We start from the raw sequence: 16138 nt of genomic DNA, 5'->3' as shown, positions 1-16138 counted from the left end.
TGCTGAAATTTAATGGGGGTTCAGGATCTGCTCCAAAGCTGTCCCATATTGCACGAGCATGCCATTACACCCAGATAAATTGCCCCACCAGAGCAAAACGGTGGCTGGGGAACCCCCCACCACTGGGACATCTCCAGATGACCACGTACCATGTTACCCCCTTAATGAAGATGCTCAGGGAGTGTTTGACCCCGGTTGCCTTTTGTTTTGGCACGACACAGCGCAGCCCCGTTGCCTTCACCCGCTGCCTTGTTGAACGATGCATTCGCGTCCCGAGTGAGGTCTTTTGTCCGGTTGTTCCTTTTTATTTGCTACTGCATGCCTGCTCGCTGTCAGAGGCGATCAGCTGCAGTACTTAGCCACGATTTGCTCGACCTGGTGCTGATTCTGCCTCACAGGCAGGTTAAACCAGTGGGGAAAACACTGAAATGACTTTTTAAAGTGTAAACTGGATTCGTGGAATTGGCTGCTTTACCGAACACCTTTAGAAAATTGTTCCCTTTCCATGTGGTCCGAAGGGCCTCCTGATGTTTTGTTGTTTTTATGGCAATTTCTCTGCTTTTGTGGTGCAAAATAACGAGGTGTTTTCTTAGTGCTGTTTTTTAAATCCTTTCTCAGGGTGTGGCGGGTATGGATGGACAAACAGGTCCCAAGGGGAATGTGGTAAGTTTTTACGGCAAATTTCACAGACAGTTCAGCTATTATATAGAGCGAAACGTAAAATGTACTCTATTAAATTAGATTTGCTAATTGCTTTTTAGCCTGGTCTAGATTCCTATCAGAGCCTGTGAAAACCACAGAGAGTATCTTCTTACAGAAAAAGGATGTTAATTTATTATAATTTCTGACGGAATTACACATTATTTCCCTGTGAAAGATCAAACATTTTCATCGAGATGTGTGTTGTTCTAATGAATATCAAAATATAGTAATTTAACTGGGGGGGGAGCGGGAAATCCTTGTGCCTCATACTTTGTACTAATGGGATGAAATGGACTCCCTGCAGAAGAGCCAGTGCAAAGCCAGGTTGTGCTAAAGCCCTGCTCAGCTCATCTGGGCTGCATGTCCGTGCAGAGAAGCGAGTGTGCCCTGAAAATACCTTCACCCCTCCCTATCCCACCACGGAGAGAAGCTGTTTCCCTTTCCCAGGAGCTCTCGGTTACTGGCGGTGGGTTAGCGAGGGCGTCGAGATGCTGCAAGGGGGTGCAGGGCTGTGCAGGGACGGAGCTGCGGTGCCCGAGGAAGCACCGGCTCCGCTCTCGCCTTTCCTGCCTTCAGCTCTGCCCGTGTCTCCTCACAGGGTCCTCAAGGTGAGCCGGGTCCCCCAGGACAGCAGGGTAACCCGGGTGCTCAGGTAAGAGGAAAACTCCTTCTCCATGGATAGGAAAAAGGAATGGTAATTTTGAACAAGCTCTGCACCTCCACCAGAGATGGGACCAGCAATAAGGGAATTTTCTGGGAATTGGCTTGACTATACATTGCTGGCCCAAAATCTTCCTGAAAATGCTCCCAGTTTCAGATCCCCCTGGTTCTCATGTGGCTTTTGCTGCCGTGATGCAAAGCCAAACCCAGGTCCAAGCAGTCTCTTCAGCCGAGCCACATCTTGTGGCTCATGTCTGATTTTTAACATCCCACGGTCCGGTTGCTGTGGAGCCAGATGGGTAACACAGATGTCCAAGCCTTGCTGTCAGCCTTCTCCAGGACTCTCGGCAAGCCTTGCTCCTCAGAGCATCTCTGTTTCCATTCTGGGGATGAGCCTGGCTGCACAAGGCGGAGCGGTGCAGCTCTCCAGTGGAGGCATGCCGTGCAAAAATGAAATTTTATCGTCTCTCGCAAGACATTTTGAGAATGAATGGAGCTAGGGAAATCCCCAGCCATTGCAGGCACCAGAACGATGCTCAGCTGAGGCACTGCCAAAATGCATTTGGAAAGAATAACTTGTTCCTTAATGACCCTAGTTTTTTTATTTTCGCAGGGTCTTCCAGGTCCACAAGGCGCGATTGGTCCCCCAGGAGAGAAAGTACGTTTAAATACTGCAGCTCTGACTTCAGACAACTGTTGCCTTTAATATGCATTTGCTACTTCAGCTGCTCCTTTGCCCCATATGCAACATCTGTTTGCAGCCGTGTCTATGAAAGTCTAATGCCTCTCATTCCAGACAGAAGAGAGACAAGAAAGCACGGTTTACCTCTGATTCACAATATTTGCATTCATTTCCCATATTAAGGGAAACCTTTTGAAGGCAGCCTATGGTAAAACATTAGGAGAGGACCGAAAATTGTCTTTGTCTGTGGGCTAAATGCCTGGAAGTCTGAGCGGGATGGTAATGGGAAGAGCCCGTGGATTTGGCTGCTCAGCCAAGATCCCCTCCCTCTGCCTCTTCCCCGCCTGCTCCGGCTCGCTCCGATTTTCCACTGCTGTTGCCGTGGGGTAGGTGCTGGCCTCGGTTTCCCCCAGGCAGCCCTGGGACCATCAGGATTTAAACAAGGGGAACAGTTTTGCCTACAGAGCGTGTGCAGCAGGAGAATCCCCTGCTTGTGTTGGCAGCGCGGGGTGGACTCAAATTATCGATAATTCTCCTGCGAAGGAGCAGCTTAGCAGTTCTGTCAGATAAAGGGCTCTTTAGTTTCAGTGCCGCGTCGCACACTTGCAACAGCAGTGGCACTCCTCGGTGGTGTGAGAAATCAGGGGCTTGCTTAATTAAAAAGGTAATCATTGAACGGTGTTAAAGCAGCAAGCACAGTCAATTGGGGCAGCTCTGCTCTTCCTTTGGCAGTTAATCGCCTTGCCATTTGTCACCAAAGAATGGGCGTTTCTCGGTCCAGTGAGCCCCATAGTTTCACATCCATAGTTTCACATCAAACTTGTGCTTATACATGTGTGCAGCATCGTGCCCTTTCGGCAGGACAGCAGCTTGATGCCTCATGCCCCGGTGTCTCCTGTTGAGCTCTCGTTGCTATATCGTGTCTGTGCGAGGCGCTGGCACTAATGCTGCAGCATCCCAGGATGCTGGAACAACTCTGCCCACAGAAATAATCAGACTCCCTACAGGTCACGGCAGCTTTTCCAACAGACTCACCTCTCTGCAGCCTTTCACAGCTAGGAAAACCAAGAAATGTGGCTGAAAAGCCCCGTCCTCTGATGCTCTGGAGACTCTGACCATTGCAGCTTTGTTTTTCTGTTTGTTTTTAGGGGCCGCTGGGCAAACCCGGTCTTCCTGGCATGCCTGGTGCAGATGGTCCTCCGGTAAGTTGTTCTCTCCTGGGTCTCTGCTTGGCACCAGGGCTGCAGGGCCTGATCCTGCACCCATGCACCCTGGGGCGCACCTGCAAGGTCAGGCTCACCCTGCCAGCGTTTTGGCTGGGTTGAAGGGTTTGAGTTTGAGAAGCCCTCTCCCTGCTCCCAGCTTTGCTCAAGCTCACAGCGCAGCACTAGGTACTTCTCACCATCTCTTTGGACCTCTCTTTCCCCTCCTTCTGTTTCTCCTCTCTGTTTTATGGAGGTTGGCAGCTCACCGAGGTAGGGACGGCCTCCTGCGTGCGCGTGGTTATGCGCAGCGCTAGCACAGGGCGGTCCTCATCTCGCTCAGGCCACTGGGCGCTGCTGCAGAACGGTGATAAGAACAGGTTGAAATTGCACGTCAATGTTGTATTCTTGCTGTTTCCTCCTATTCCTACTTTAAATATTAAACATTATTTGCTCCTTGCTCTGGAAATTGGTCTTAAAACTCTCTGGCCTTTAAACCTGATCTCATTTTTACACACCTCAGAGGCACCTGGTTTTAAAAGTGACAAATGTAAAATAGTTACATTCCACTAATGCAAATGCAGAGCATGGCCAAGAAAATTACATTTCCCACCCTGGGATTATCATTCCTACAGAGGGCATTTCGAACATTCGTACAATTGTTAGCCGAGTCAACAGAGCAGCTAAAGCAAAGCCCAGAACACCTCTAAGGCTGCAGCTTTCGATGTGAAATTCCTACAGCAGCCTCCAGGGAAGTTCGGTTGGAGAAGATGCCAGGTCTATTTTTATGCAGACTCAAGGCTGTGTAAGACCTGCAAGCTGAGCACGTGTGGCTGTGCATGGACACAGGTCCTTCGCCACAGGTAGCCCTGTAGTTTGCAGACAGTTTGTAGGTTTGTAAGCATATGGGTTGCTCTTTCCAAGGACAAAACCCCACCCATATCTCTGTAGAAATTGGTCTTGGAAGATATCTGAAAATCCCTGAGGGCCCAAAGCATCTTGCTGCGAAAGCCAACCAAGTTGCTCATCAATTTTTGATCTTAGTAGCAGTAATGGAGATGGGCATTTTGAAAATGGTGATGATTTAGTGCAGAGTGGACAAAGGCTTTTGAAATCTTGCTGCACTTCCATTTTGCCTCCCCTGGCGTGCAGAGAGACATCAGGAGCTGAAGGCAAGCACGGTTACGTGACCCCCTTTGTGCACGGATGCCCTTGGTGCCATTTAAACTCGCAGGGCAAATTCAGATTGCATTTTCTCCTACGTTTTGTTGATGTAAAAATGACAGCTGTCGTTTTGTTTCTTTATTAAACCAGCTTCTTTTATGGAATCCGGCTTGTCTGACATTCTTGTTCTGAAGACTGGTGATGGAAAAACACCCTTATGATTTCCCTTGCTATATTGGTAGAAAGTCATTTGTGTATTTAGAGGAGAGTTCATAAGTAAAGAAACCATTGAGTGCAGAAGGTCTTAGTAGCTTTAGAGCAGCTGGATGTGTTTTCATCATCTTTATAAAATAAAAGGTCCCTGGGTGTGCAGTGAGTGCCTTTGCGGGGGCTTATTGCTTTTGTACAGACATTCCCAACCAAAGAGTCATCTTCCATCCTGGCTCCATTTTCGTTCCGACAGTAGGGAAATCAACACTAAAAACTTCTTTCATGGATTTCCCCTGTTTCTCACTAAGCATCCGAGCTATATCTGAGGCAATTCCCACTTTTGTTTTCTACTGACTGCAACACCAGCAAAAGGCTTCTAAAGGCTATGAATGAGAATGTGTTGGAAACTCTTGGATGCTGAGTTATTCAGCATCAAATCCCAAGAGGAATGCTGGCCAGCATCCAGCCAGATGCTGTCTAGCGGGGATGCAGGTTAGCTGAGCATTTGTCATGAGATCTTGTAATGGACTCTAGGAATTAGGAAATTAATGAGGGGCTCTGACCAGTCTGGGCATCTTGTGACCTTCACAAGTTTGCTAACACATGGAGTTAATTTTATCTGTTTTCCTATCTGCAAAATTTGTATGCTGCTTGCTGCTGAACTCACTGAGGTGTTCTAATATGCGAAGAATATCGCAAAATGGTTTGTGCCTCTCTGCTGAAAAGTGGTGAAAAGTGAAAGTATAAATAACCAGGTAGAATATCATCAAGGACCCAAATGCTGCTCTCTTGCTTTTGGGGAAAGCTTACTCTTGCAAGTCGGCTTCAGGGGGGGCTACTCGTGTCAGGAAGAGCTTCCTGGAGACCAACTGTTCTCTTACAAATAAATCATAGCTGCCTGAGCGAGCTTGTTGGCTTCCGTAGCGTTAGATGTGCACTAAACTCATTTTCCTCTTCTCTTTCTCTCTTTTATTAATAGGGTCATCCTGGCAAGGAAGGTCCTCCTGGAGAGAAGGGGAGTCAGGTAGGTGTCAACAAGACCCTCATTACTGCTAAGGGGGAAGGTCGTGGTAGCTGGATGGAGACAGATCTCCATGGGGCTCTGGGGATGGCTGGGCAGCCAGGGGGTGGTGGACAGCGGAGGTGGCAAGGAGCAAACCCTGTTGAAATTTGAAAGCTGAGCCCAGCTTTCATCTGCTTGGGAGTTTCTTCTGGTGCTTGGGCTGGTTTTCTCTCAACTCCTTCCAGCTTTCCTGGCACGCACTGCTCCATAGCCCAGCGGACGTGAAAACTGAAACTATGAAGGGAAGCCTTCTCTTAATCAGACACAAATAAATATCCTTCGTGGCACAGGGAATGCAGAAAATTACTCTTTTTGTATTCCTGGTCTTCCTTTTTCTTCCCCTCCCCCTTCAAAGTCCCTCTTCAACAATTTATTTGAGAATATTGCTGGAGGCTAGAGTCCTTGAATTATACAGTCATCCGCCTGTCCGGGAGATTTACCATCTGCATTCCCGCTGTGTCCCATTCAGTTGAAAAACATTACATTTGTCAAAAGTCTGTGATTAGAACGCAGCCCGGGTTGATGGACGTCCGCTCGAGCCTTGCTCGGGTGCTGCTCGGAGCGCAACCCATGGCTGCAGCCGTTCGTTCGGCTGGTGTCATGCGAGGCCAAAAATTCAAACGTTGGCCTCTGCAGAATATAAGAAGCCAATAAGCGGTTGTGCTGGCGCTCCCCGTGCTGGGAGGCGTTTAGCAAACGTCAGGGAGGTGGTCTCGGAGCAGCGCTGGTGCTGCAGGTCTCCTGCAGCTGACACTGTGCGAGGTCTGGGAAGGCTGGTGGACCTGTCGGCTCTGTCTGGCTGTCAGGCTGGAAAAAATTGTCTGTCTCGGGCTGGGAGAAGTGGAAGAGTGTTTGTTTAGTTAGGGAATTGAGCAAAATAAAAGCCAACTGGGTTCCATGAAGAACATGATTTATTTGCAGGTCTAAGACGGCGTGGCAGCAAGGGTGGGAAGGACAGTTTTTTGCAGGGTGCGTATCGGGCACTGTGTCCAGCACAGCTCATGGTGTCCATGGGCATTTGCAGCTTTTGGTGCCAGAAGGGAGCTTTGTGATCATCTCCTCTCCCGCGTAGCTGAGGCCAAAGGACATAACCCTGAGCCTTGTGCCTCAAGCAATAACTCCTCTCTGTGATCATCATCGTCACAAGCTCTGCTGCGTTACTGCAAAACCAGGATGGTTTGGAAGGGGGAAGACGGCAGAACATGTTCTTCCTCTCTGAGAACTTGTTCTTTTCTTTAATCCAAAACACAAATCATCAACCTTATGTATAAATCCCCTTTCTAACAAGTTGTTGCTATCCTGACCCTTCTCATCCTCCTTTCCTATCGTACGGATCTTTGCCGTTGGCTCAGCCCAGTGCACCCACTCGAGGTGATGTTCCTGTAGCGCTTTGTGCTATTTTGAGCTATTTTCAGATGGCCACTGCCATTTCCACCCAGTCTGAAGCAGCCAGATGGCTGGGATATTTGTTTTCCACACACTTTCCTTATTGCTGCACCTTCGTGCTGATTTTTGATGTGTTTTTCTTGTTTGCGTTTTTTTCACCCCAGGGTCCACCAGGTCCTCAGGGCCCCATCGGTTATCCAGGACCACGCGGAGTCAAGGTAAGGAGGATGCAGAAACATCCTCTGGCGTGGCATTGCTTGTTCAACTCAAGTTCTCCAGCTTGTGCTGGAGGTGGACACTGCCCATGGGCACAGATGCCCTACCAGGGCACTTAGGGCCACCTCAGTGATGGCTCGAGTGAGCCCTGGTCTAGTGTCTTCTCTCAGACCATAAGGATTACATGTCCCCTGCTCTCCAATAACCCCTCCTAGCATCGTTCAGCGCTTTGGAGAGATTTCTCTTTTAATTGTTCGTGAGCATGGCTCAGTCCCATTCCAATCGTTTCCAGTTTACAACCAAAGTAAATCTCAGCCAGAATGTGAAAACTTTAACAAGGCTTGTTAATAAAACAAAATAGCCTGTTACTAAAACAAAGCAAGCTTTTCATTCTCCTGATCCAAAACCTTGTTAGACGAAGCTGGTGCGTCTCAGCAATGTGCTTTTTCACTAGACTGAATTCCAGCTCTTTCCTCGCTCTTGCAGCGCTTACATGCTGATAAGAAGGCGGTGGATTTTTTTTTTCCCCGTTCAGCTCTGGCTATTATGCCCATCAAGATGTATTAGTTCAGGTGCAGATGCATCCTGCATCCCAAAGGTCCAATGAATCTGCAGGGATCTGTGCTAGCAGATACAAACACAGCTTGGGGACTTGACTATAGGTGACGTTAAGCCCTCTTAAAGCCCCTTGTATATTTTTTTCAATAGCAAAACCCTTTTTCTATTCTGCCTTCAAAATTTAAGCAGCATGTATTTAGCCAAAGCAAGCTTTCATCTTGTTTCTCACAAGGTTGCAGATTGAGACGTAGTGGCCATTAGGGAGTGGTTTGCTGTTGTGTTTACCGCTAAAGTGGAACAGTTCCACATTAGAATGATCTAGAGAAAGTGTGTTATGCACCAAACCCGTAGTGTGTACAGACAAGGTTTTGCTTCCTACAAGCAGCGTTCTATTAACTGCACGAGCATTCAGTTCGGGAAAAAAATGTGTCTCATTGGGTTTGCGGTTATAAATAACTTTCAGATCTTGCTTCGCTTACCAGAACCCTGTCCTGCTGCACAAATTTTGATGTACTTTTAATTATACTTTTTCTTGACATGCTAAAGGGAAGAAAAAATTTAAAATACCCCAAGCAAAATATTATTCCTCAAAAAAAAAGTTTGTTTCTTATTGTAAGAGTTGCATTGCATAGTACAGCTGGCGTAGATACCTGAGGGTGACGTTTTATCCCAAGAGGCAGGATTGATGGGAAGCATGGGGGTCCGACAGGTTTGGGCTGGTGGCATAGCAGGGGGCAGATCCTGACCACACTCAGCACCTCCGGGCTGAACACCATGCCTGGGTGAAGCTTTGGAGGGCTTCTGCACCACATCACAAATGCCCATGCCGGTTGTGTTACTTCTTTTTCCCCCCTCATTTTGGTGCTTAAATGTGCTTTAAAAAAAAAAGCGCATGCACAGAGGTGAGCACCGTGGTAAAAAAGAGCCAAGCTTAACCTTTGGGGGTGTCAGACACGGTGCTGCTGCCTGCTGCAGAGCAGCACGGAGACCTCTGGCTATGTGCTCAGAGATTCTAAAATGGATTCACTTCCCAAGTGTCCGGGCACAGCTCAAGCACTGGTTCTTCTGTGAATGCTTGAGTGAACTCAGCGTGCTGGCAGGGCATTTGTGGAAATGTTTTTTTGGAAAATACACGCAGAAAAACTTTTCATAGTGAGTTTTATGCCTGGAAACGTAACTCCTGGGCAGGGAATGGGCAGAGACCACCAACCCCACCTGCCAAATCAAGTCAGCAGAGGTTTGTGACTATAAGATACTCACTGGTGACCCAAAAGCCAGATGTCAGCAGCTGGTATTTGATTAGCAACATGTTTAGGAACATCACAGTTGCAGAGATATCATTGTCAACATTGGGGAAGCAAAAATCGGCATGATTAATGATTCTTCACTCTTAAGCTTGCCTATACCCTTGTAACATCTTGTTTCATCTCCTGCAAGGGAGCAGATGGTGTTCGTGGATTGAAAGGCACCAAAGGTGAAAAGGTGAGTTAACACTGCGCATTTGGATTGATTTGCTACAGCCTCTGAGCATTTTTGCAGCCTGGTCCCACAGGATGCTCCCCGTGACGTTTTCTCCTGCACAAGGGGTTTCTCTCAGCCGAGACGGGGGCTGAGCACCCAAGGGACTAGCAACCTCTTTGGTTTTGGAGCGGGTGTGGGCTGAGTACCTGCCGTGATGTTCTGTCACATCTTGGCTCAGACCTGGGAGCAATCGAGCCTCCATGACGTTTTGAGCATGGGTTTTGAGCTGTTTGCTGGGGCAGCTGTTACTGATAGCTCAGGGTCCAGTGTCCAGATGATTTCCTCCTGACAAAATTTGCAGCTTGAGTGATTCTGTGGAGCTGAAGGTTTGTAGTGTGTAGCAGTGTATGGGGATACGCTGCCCAGCCCGGTCATCAGGGCAGCTTGTGAAATACTAGTCAATAAGAAAGTCAACACAGTCTATCTCTGCATGTCTCAAAGATGCACTTGGTTTCTCCCAGAGGAAGAGCAGAAGATGGAGAAAAATCTTGCCTGGTCCCATAAACAGATCTGTGTTCCTTTGTTCCTGCCCCCAGCAATTCGGCAGCAAAGCCGGCAGTTTTAGATAGGGTATTCTGGCAGGGACCTTCCAAACTTTAAAAGTCTTTCTGGGAACTGTGTCTTCATTGCCTATGAGAGATTTGCTGTAGGATGAAATACATTATTGATTTGAGCTCTGCAATTAAACTTTCTTGGCTGAAAGAAATATTGCCACTGTCCTAGAGGTTGCCTCGAAGCATGGTGTAAAACATCCTCCGTGAAAATAAAACCAGTTGTACTTCAGAAATAATTGGTTTCCAGTACTGGCAAGGTGTTGTTATTCACATCAAGCCAGATTTGTGATCTAGACTTGCAGCCAGGACGGGATGTAGGGAATACTTGCTGTGATCCCTCGGGGACCTCAGCAGTTGCAGCCTGGCTGGGTTTCCATGCCTGTTTGAGCACACCAAAGACTTCCAGAAGCCAGTGTGATGGGTGGTTGAGGACCAAATCTTGTCCTCCCCCGGTAGGGACCATGCAGCAAGGCTAGAGAAGCCTTTTTTCTTTTTTTCCATCCATACACCTTGTCTGTTTTTTCCCCTCTCTGTTACTTAGGGTGAAGATGGTTTCCCTGGCTTCAAAGGCGATATGGGCATCAAAGGAGACCGGGTAAGAGTCTATAACTGATGTGATCTTTGTAGTACTTTGCTTTTCAAGCCCATGCATTATCGTGCCAACATGGCTCGGGGAGAGAGACTTTTGTCGGAGTCCTTCTGGCACATCCGATCTTGAGGCAGGAACTTGGGAATTTCATGTTCACCTCAAGCACAGCAGTTGTAAATCCCTAAATTTGCTAGTCCCACCCTGAAGGTAAAATAAAACTGAGTGATAATAGGGTCCTGTCTTGCTGCTTTGACTGCTAGGAATACTGCGTGATCCAGCTGTATCATATATTCATTTCCAGTATCCCTTTTCCCCCATAATATTACATCTAGGGTCTGGTAGGCATCTTTATTTGCCGAGTCTAATGTGCTTCCGTACCATCAACATGAAGTGTAGAGTTACCGGGAACACACTTTCATAGAAATCGAAGCAATGCTGTGGAAACTGCCGGGGGTGCGGTGTTATATTAGACTCCTATCTTTAGCAGCAGGGCACGTTGCATGTCGCAAAGGCTTTAAAGTCAGTGGAACATGAAGACCACCCGAAATCTCAGATCACGCTCGGATGCCAGCAGTGGCTGCAGCACGTGGCTTTGCAGAGCGTCTGTCTGTCCTTCGCGCCCAGCCCTTGGGGACGGGGGGGTGTCCACGTCCCCTCCCCGAGCGATGCATCACCTGGGGCTTGGTGTCCCCCCGGGCTCTGAAGCCCTCCCAGGGATCAAGAGAGCTTTGCAGTCAGTAATCCCCGTGTTTAAAGGGAAAATGAATGCCTTGCGTGAAGGCTTGTAAAAGTAGAAATCAAATCCTCCATTTCTCCTGGCATTTAACTGTGTAATTGAACAGTTAAAGCAATTGGAAACTTCCCCAGCCCCGACTTGTGCTAAGGAAGGACCGAAGGTGGCATCTCGGGGAGGTGACTTCTGTCCTCGCCAAACGCAGATAGACATCAGCTCCTTCAAACAAAGCTCGCGACTGCAGTTCCCACCAGTGAGCTCTTTGTGTTTTATGATGAGCAATGAAAGGACAGGGGGTACTCGAGAGCCTCGCGGATGAATCTGCATCCAGCTTCTGGTGAGCGAGAAGAAGGCTGCCTGTGTTCGCCGTGTGGAAGCATCTCCTGCTACCCTGCGTGACAAAATGACAACTGTTGTTTTGTGTGCCGAAGCCTGCAGTGTCACAACAATTCACATTGATAGCTTGGTCCTCTCGGCTCTCAGATTTCCTAATGATTTTTAGCACAAAGCTCCAGCCCAGTCTTTCCTCTCCAGTTGCCTGGTTCAACCCTCAGTTAAACACTTCCCAGGGCTTGCTTGCACATCAAACTGCGATTTGGGAACCGGGAGGTGGGTAAGAGGGTGCGTTGCAATCAGAGCTAATGAAGGCTGTTTCAGTTGAGAGGCACTGCGTGTAGATGGGATAGTTGGGCCACAGGAAAAGACGGCTGTTGTGGGAGATAATGGCCAGGCTGTGTGAATGAAAGCTTGGTGCTGTAATAACGCGCTGCAATTTACTCAATGACAATCTCGTCTGAGGAGCTTGGTGAAGACCAGCTTTCTCCAAGAGTTGTATTAGCAGCTCCACAGAGTATCTGATTGCAGCCGGGAGGGTATTGCTGTCAGCAAACACGGGGTCTGGGACCTGCCTGTGCCTTCAACTCTTGTCTTGTGATTAACAGGGGGAAATCGGACCTCCTGGCCCCCGAGGTGAGGATGGTCCTGAAGGTCCCAAAGGTCGCTCTGGCCCCAATGGAGATCCTGGTCCTCTTGGTCCTGCTGGAGAGAAGGTGAGTCTCAAGGATGGAGTCACCCAGGGATGTTTTACAGTAAAACCCACTTATCTTTGGGTGTCTCAGGTGGGTGGCTGGGGCAGTGCCCAGCATGGGGGGGCAGTTTTAGGGCAGAGGGATGAGAAGGAGCTGCAGGAGCTTTGTGCGAAGGCCGGCCTGAGTTGTTCAACACAAAGACCGGAGGAGACCCAGGGGAGATGGTTTTACTGCAGCGGCGTGACTTGAGCACGCTGAGACATTGGTCTCTTTGGGCTTGTCTGCTTGGGTACAACGTCTTGGAAAAAAGACCAGAGGAAAAAAATGGAGAAATTGAAAGTATCATGGACTCCAGTCTAATTTCTAGGTGCATCCAGTTGAGAAAAAAGGATAGCAAAAAATAACCATTCCCTACTAGGTCCCGTCACATTTACAGTGCTCACTCTGCATCAAACCCACTGGGCTTCCCCCAGGGAGGGCAGAGGATGATCGCAGTGCCCCGACAGCTTTATTCCACCCATGTCATGTCTGCTTTGCTCTTGACTTCTCTGCACTTGGCATCTCCCCTTTCTGCTGGTGCAAATCTGAAGCTGCTCGCGAGGTCTCTTTTGCTCATGCTATAACATACTTTTATTTGTTTTTCAGGGAAAACTCGGCGTGCCAGGACTGCCCGGCTACCCAGGCAGGCAGGGCCCAAAGGTAACTCGGCCGGGTTCAGTCCTCGAAAGGTGCGAGGTGTGCTGGGGAGCCCAGCGGGCGCCGGCCGAGCTCTGACGGTGGTGCCGTGCCAAGGGCTCAGTCCCCCGCTAATTTCCCACCGCGCGGTCCCTCCTTCCCACCCATGCAGGACAAATTTATAGATGGGTGTATTTTTACCCATTTAAGCTCCCAGCCCTTAGCTGGTGGAAATCAGGGAACTGGTTCTGCCTCGTTTGTCTCCTGCAAAGCGGTGGGACAGGGGCTGCAGCACGCGGGGGCGTGCGGCACTGCTTTGGTGATGGATGTAAACAGGCTCCATGTGAGCTTTCATGCTAGTAAAAGGCATAATAGTCCTTCTCCTTGTATTATGTTTTATATCTTCAAAGCTCTGCACTAGTGTTAACTAATTAATTAAGGAGAATAGCTAATGAATCAGGGTCTCCCTGAAATTAAAATAAAACTGCCTTTTGCAGATTTGAAAACACCCTTTGTATCTTATCTACACGCCCACCTTAATTTGGGCTATTTTCAAATGTTCTTTTAAATTAAAACTGCGAATTCCACTACATAGACTAAGGCTGCAGCCCAGTTTTTGCACACCCACTTTGGGAGGCTTTGGGAACTTATGTTTTTGTTAACATTCTTTTTTTTCAGAATCATATTTTATTATTCATGTTCATTGCTTGAAAAAAAACCAGGCTTGTTTAACACTGGAGACATAATTATCTGCAAGAGATTGTTTCCTGGTTGTGGTGTTGATGGTTTGTTTTTTAATTTGCATTTTATATGTGGGGTTGGGTTTTTTTTGCATTTCTTCAACTAATTCATATTTTAAAAGCAGCGGCAGCTATTCTCCAGGCACTTACATCAGAAGGGAACAAGCCAGGAGTTAAATTTTCATGTGTAGCTTAGTGACTTAGGAGCTAAAAAACAAAAGCCTGCCTGTTCCCCAGGTACAACCCTGGGCTTGGGCCTTTGCAGGGACTCCTAATGAGGCATGGACCTTTTTTTTGTTGTTATTTTTGGATGAAAGTTTTTCTGAGGTCATTTCGGGTGTGTCTTCAGTTTTGTTTTTATTAAAGGAAGGTTAAAAAAAAAAAAGCATTAGGAGCTGTAGACGTCAGCGGGCGCTCACTGGGGGTTATTCCAGGCCAGCGGGCGCCTGGCGTGGATGGACAAAGCTGCCCCTTTCATTTCTCTCTCTCTCTTTGCTCTTTCCCCCAAGGGCTCAATCGGCTTCCCAGGATTTCCAGGAGCCAACGGAGAGAAGGGCACACGGGTAAGAGCCGCTTCGCTGATCTTTTTTTTTTTCTCTCCAAGGAAAGGTCCTTGGGCAGTTCGTGGGGAGTGCTCCGCTGCAGGAGCTGCTGGGCTGATGCTCTGGTTGCTTTTGCATGAAGGGGTTGCCCAGAAAGGGTCATCCCAGCCGCTCGCATCCCAGGGCGAGTCCCCGGCGCAGGGAGCGCGGGACCGGCGAGAGCCTGGAGCAGGCAAGAGGCTCCCGACGCCGGCTGTTGGGAGAGGAGGATGCCAGTAATAGCACAGTCGGCTCTGCAGAGAGCAGCTTTCCAATTAAACACTGGAAATTTTTCCCTCAAGATATTTTAAGAGATTTCTCTGAACCTGAATCCTTCCCGTGCTGTCAGACTTTGCTCAGGGCATGAAGAGCTTTTTAATTAACAGTAATTATTAGAGATGGGTGAATTTGTTCCGAAGCAGGAAGAACCATCTTTAGCCTAACTTGAGATTCAAAACGCATAGCTGAAAACACTCTTACAAGTTCCTCCTTTTAATAAGTGGAGCTATTCTAAATTCATAAACACCCTTAAAGTGTGGGGGCTCCATCCTCCAGACCTGTCTCTACCTCTCACCCCACCTCCACAGACTTTGATCCCAAGTAGGGATTGTCTAAATACAGTGGTGATTTTTTTTTTTTGTAGAAGACAAGCTTGAGTTAGGGAATTCAGAGTACAAACATAAAGTCATCTTCTGCACCAGCTCTGGTCACAAGGAAAAAAAAGAGGGAGTGAGGAGAGCGAGTGGAATTAGTTTCCTTTTTACTCTCATTTAAATACAAATGACTTCTAACAGAAGTGTTTGATAGGAGCCCAGAAAATATAAATCACTTTGCACTGCATTAATATCATGCTACTAAAACTTGGTTTATATCCACCCCCATTTTTTCTTCCACTGAGTAATTTTAATTTCATTCTGAACTACAAATGCAGCATCCTCTCCCCTCCCTCCAGCGGGGCGGGAGGAGGGAGGCTGTGAATAAGGCTGCCACGACAGCCTTGAATTCACTGTAGCCCTATAATTACCACCCGCCTTATCGAATACACAGCAATAAAATCCTTGGGCTGGATTTTCGGGCGGTGTAAAACAGGGCATCGGCACTGCGGCGGGGCAGAGACGTGCTGCTTTGCATCCCCGAGCATCCGCATCCCTCTTGCTCCATCTGCTAACTTTGTTCTGGTGGGATGGAGAGCCAGACCACTGGGGTGGGGAACCTTCCAGGGAGCAGAGCAGGTACCAGGAGCTGGTCGGTTATGAGATGGGGAAAAAACCCCAAGGGTTGAGCTGGTTGAATTTTGGCAATGCCCAGCCTGAAAGGGATTGAGGAGGGAGCGGGTGTGCTGGGAAGGGGCCCAACTTCAGGACCAAGGCAATGACAAGATAAGAAAAGACAAAAAAGCAGCGGTTTGCTCACTTTTATTCTAAATGGGCTTTGTGCTCTTAGGAGGAGGTAGTTGAGGACACTTAGTTACACTCCCTGGCAGGCCACGTATTTCTTCAGTTATGAATTGAAAAGGGATTTTTGCATTTCAAGCCCAGCCTGGAAGGCGATGGGGCAGCTCATGTTGTCCTGGCCTGAGAGCTGAGATGCATCTGGGCCTGGGACAGGCTGCGGTGGGGCTGGCACCGCCGTGCTGGCAGCCCCAAAACCTCTGGTGGAAAGGAAGCAGACAGGAATTTGGGGAGAAATGAGGGGGGTTTTGTCCGTGGTGAGCAGGGAACGGGGTCTGGCACCCTGACTCCTAAGGGGGAGCACGGTCTGGCACACCTCTGTCAAATAGAAATAAGTTGGTTTATTTTACGGTAATTTTAATTTTTTTTCTCTCCAACGTGTGGTTGGACCATTTATGCCATTCCACACCTAGTCCAGCAACG

General features: G+C 48.3%; 1 protein-coding gene across 1 annotated transcript in view; it reads left to right on the top strand.

The window, feature by feature from the left end:
• The window catches only part of LOC104084167 (collagen alpha-1(V) chain), a 53770-nt gene that overhangs the window by 3554 nt on the left and 34078 nt on the right, over positions 1 to 16138 (top strand). Inside the window, exons 3-13 of the mRNA XM_009587908.1 lie at positions 619 to 663; positions 1301 to 1354; positions 1976 to 2020; positions 3193 to 3246; positions 5600 to 5644; positions 7234 to 7287; positions 9281 to 9325; positions 10460 to 10513; positions 12182 to 12289; positions 12914 to 12967; positions 14193 to 14246. Coding sequence (XP_009586203.1) covers positions 631 to 663; positions 1301 to 1354; positions 1976 to 2020; positions 3193 to 3246; positions 5600 to 5644; positions 7234 to 7287; positions 9281 to 9325; positions 10460 to 10513; positions 12182 to 12289; positions 12914 to 12967; positions 14193 to 14246 — 600 coding nt within the window. The 5' untranslated portion in view covers positions 619 to 630. The remainder of the gene's footprint in view (positions 1 to 618; positions 664 to 1300; positions 1355 to 1975; positions 2021 to 3192; positions 3247 to 5599; positions 5645 to 7233; positions 7288 to 9280; positions 9326 to 10459; positions 10514 to 12181; positions 12290 to 12913; positions 12968 to 14192; positions 14247 to 16138) is intronic.

The sequence above is a fragment of the Fulmarus glacialis genome, unplaced genomic scaffold (genome assembly GCF_000690835.1).
Source record: "Fulmarus glacialis isolate BGI_N327 unplaced genomic scaffold, ASM69083v1 scaffold16981, whole genome shotgun sequence".
Lineage (NCBI taxonomy): Eukaryota > Metazoa > Chordata > Aves > Procellariiformes > Procellariidae > Fulmarus > Fulmarus glacialis.
This window is presented reverse-complemented; position numbering and strand designations above follow the sequence as displayed.